Source organism: Anguilla rostrata, chromosome 12, assembly GCF_018555375.3.
Source record: "Anguilla rostrata isolate EN2019 chromosome 12, ASM1855537v3, whole genome shotgun sequence".
Classification (NCBI taxonomy): Eukaryota; Metazoa; Chordata; class Actinopteri; order Anguilliformes; family Anguillidae; genus Anguilla; species Anguilla rostrata.
In genome coordinates, this window is record NC_057944.1 from 39,306,081 (window position 1) to 39,308,171 (window position 2,091).

Consider the following 2,091-nt stretch of genomic DNA (forward strand, 5'->3'; position numbering starts at 1 on the left):
CTGTACTGTATCTACTACAATGTTATTGTGTGTCAGGCAGTGCCGATATATTTTGAGGGATAGGCGCTCTGTTAGTGAATTTGTTTTAGTGTAATTGTTTAAGAGGAATTTTCAGACACACAGAAACACATCTGCAAGCCTCACATCCTTTTTTTAGTCTTTCCAGCGAATCCAGGAAAACAAGGTGGAACAATGCGGAATCCTAACCCTCTAGTCTTTAGTAATTACTCAGCATTATTCATATCATATAAAAATCTGAAGTAAGATTTAAAAGTTGTTTTGTGATCCCCAGGATTCACGTGGGGACGCTCAGCACCTGCAAGACAGATGGAAAATGGAACTTTCTCATCCCATTTTCACCTGTCTGTGTTCCAGGACTACGGGCACCTGAAATATGTTTTCTTTGTCTTAACGATCACACTGTACTTTGTAATCATATTATTCAATGTCATTATCGTTGTAGTTACAATCAGAAACAGAACACTGCACCAGCCCATGTACATCTTTATTTCTTGCCTGTCAATTAATTCCCTGTTTGGCACTTTGGGATTCTATCCAAGGCTCTTTTTTGATCTACTTTCTGTCATTCATACAATATCTCATCCCGCGTGTTTAATTCAAATTTTTGTCATTTACACCTACGCTATGTGTGAATTCACCATTTTAACTGTAATGGCATATGACAGGCATATTGCAATCTGTGACCCCTTGAAGTACAACAGTATAATGACTTTAAAGGTCACTGGCACATTGGTGGGGATTGCCACCATATACCCCATTATTTGTATGTGTGTAGTTGTTTCACTCACTGGCAGATTACCAATGTGCGGCAACAAAATAGCACGAGTGTACTGTGCAAACTGGTCGGTCGTCAGGCTATCTTGCATCGCCACAACGCTTAACAACATTGTAGGCTTTTTCATCACCGTAACTACAGTTTTTATACCATTGGGTTTTGTATTATATTCGTACATTAAAATTTTAGCTGTCTGTTATAAAAGCTCAAAGGAATTCAGGAAAAAAGCACTGCAAACATGTCTCCCTCACATAGTGACATTTGTCAATTACTCAATAACTATGTTTTGTGAGATCATCATAAGTCGATTTGAACTTGGGAATGAACTGCAGATACTGGCGATCCTTTTATCATTAGAATTTCTCATCATTCCCCCGGTTTTGAATCCCCTCATTTATGGTCTTAATTTGCCAGACATAAGAAAGAGAATTACTAATTTATTTCAAAAGAAAGTCATTACACTGACTTAATATTTACAGCAAGATAAGCAATGAATAAGACACGATGCACATATTAGCCATTCCTTAGGTGCAACCTGGGCTACACCACAGTGTTACCTTTTAGATTTTGTCCATGAAATTGCTCATTTGCTTCCATTACAATATACAACTATCCAATTGTCATCTATTTTATAAGGCTGAGTCTTTACTGTACTTGTACACGTTTTTTTTTTTTTTTTTGTGCCATTTTTGTGTAATGGAAAAGAAACATTTCCCCAGTAGTTATTGCTCTGTGAGGTGTCATTTATGGGGAATGTTTATTTGCTTTTGTACATTACTTGCGAATATCTTGCAGAGAGCAGAATGTTGCTTTGACACTGCATTTATTCATATGACTGAATAAAAATAGAAGCGCACCCCTCATATCAATCTTCTTGATCTGTCACACCCACACACAGGTAGCCATCGATGACCAATACCCCAGGACCAGACTCCAGGAACTCTAAACATATGCAACAGCAACATCAGGTCCAATACATTTATTTACCAACGTACACGCAAGGAGAGCATCTCAAGGCACAGCCCAAAAGAACTGAGAAAAGCTTACTGACACATTCACCTTCATGGCCCAACCGTTTGGCTGAAACATCATATGTGAGATTATGTGAGATTACTGCCCTATACACTGACAATTACCCTACTCCTTGGGCAGTGAACCCTGCCGAATACCTCATCACCTCTCTACCCTTCCCGATGTCCAGTTAGATGCCTGCTAGCATGCCACAAGGTAGCTTGCTGTCATTGCTGTGAAGAGCAGATACAGTGTGTGCAATCAAGACATTCCAGTTCGGTCCT

General features: G+C 39.1%; 1 protein-coding gene across 1 annotated transcript; it reads left to right on the top strand.

The window, feature by feature from the left end:
• The first annotated feature begins 260 nt into the window (after window positions 1-260).
• or64a1 (odorant receptor, family 64, subfamily A, member 1) lies at window positions 261-1,646 on the top strand. Its single transcript, XM_064303012.1, has one exon. The coding sequence runs from the start codon at window positions 328-330 to the stop codon at window positions 1,264-1,266; it is 939 nt and encodes a 312-aa protein (XP_064159082.1). The 5' UTR covers window positions 261-327; the 3' UTR covers window positions 1,267-1,646.
• The last annotated feature ends 445 nt before the right edge of the window (window positions 1,647-2,091 follow it).

Bases quoted from the DNA above. Each gene is read 5' to 3' on its own strand.
- or64a1 (XM_064303012.1), top strand. From the start codon at position 328: ATGGAAAATGGAACTTTCTCATCCCATTTTCACCTGTCTGTGTTCCAG.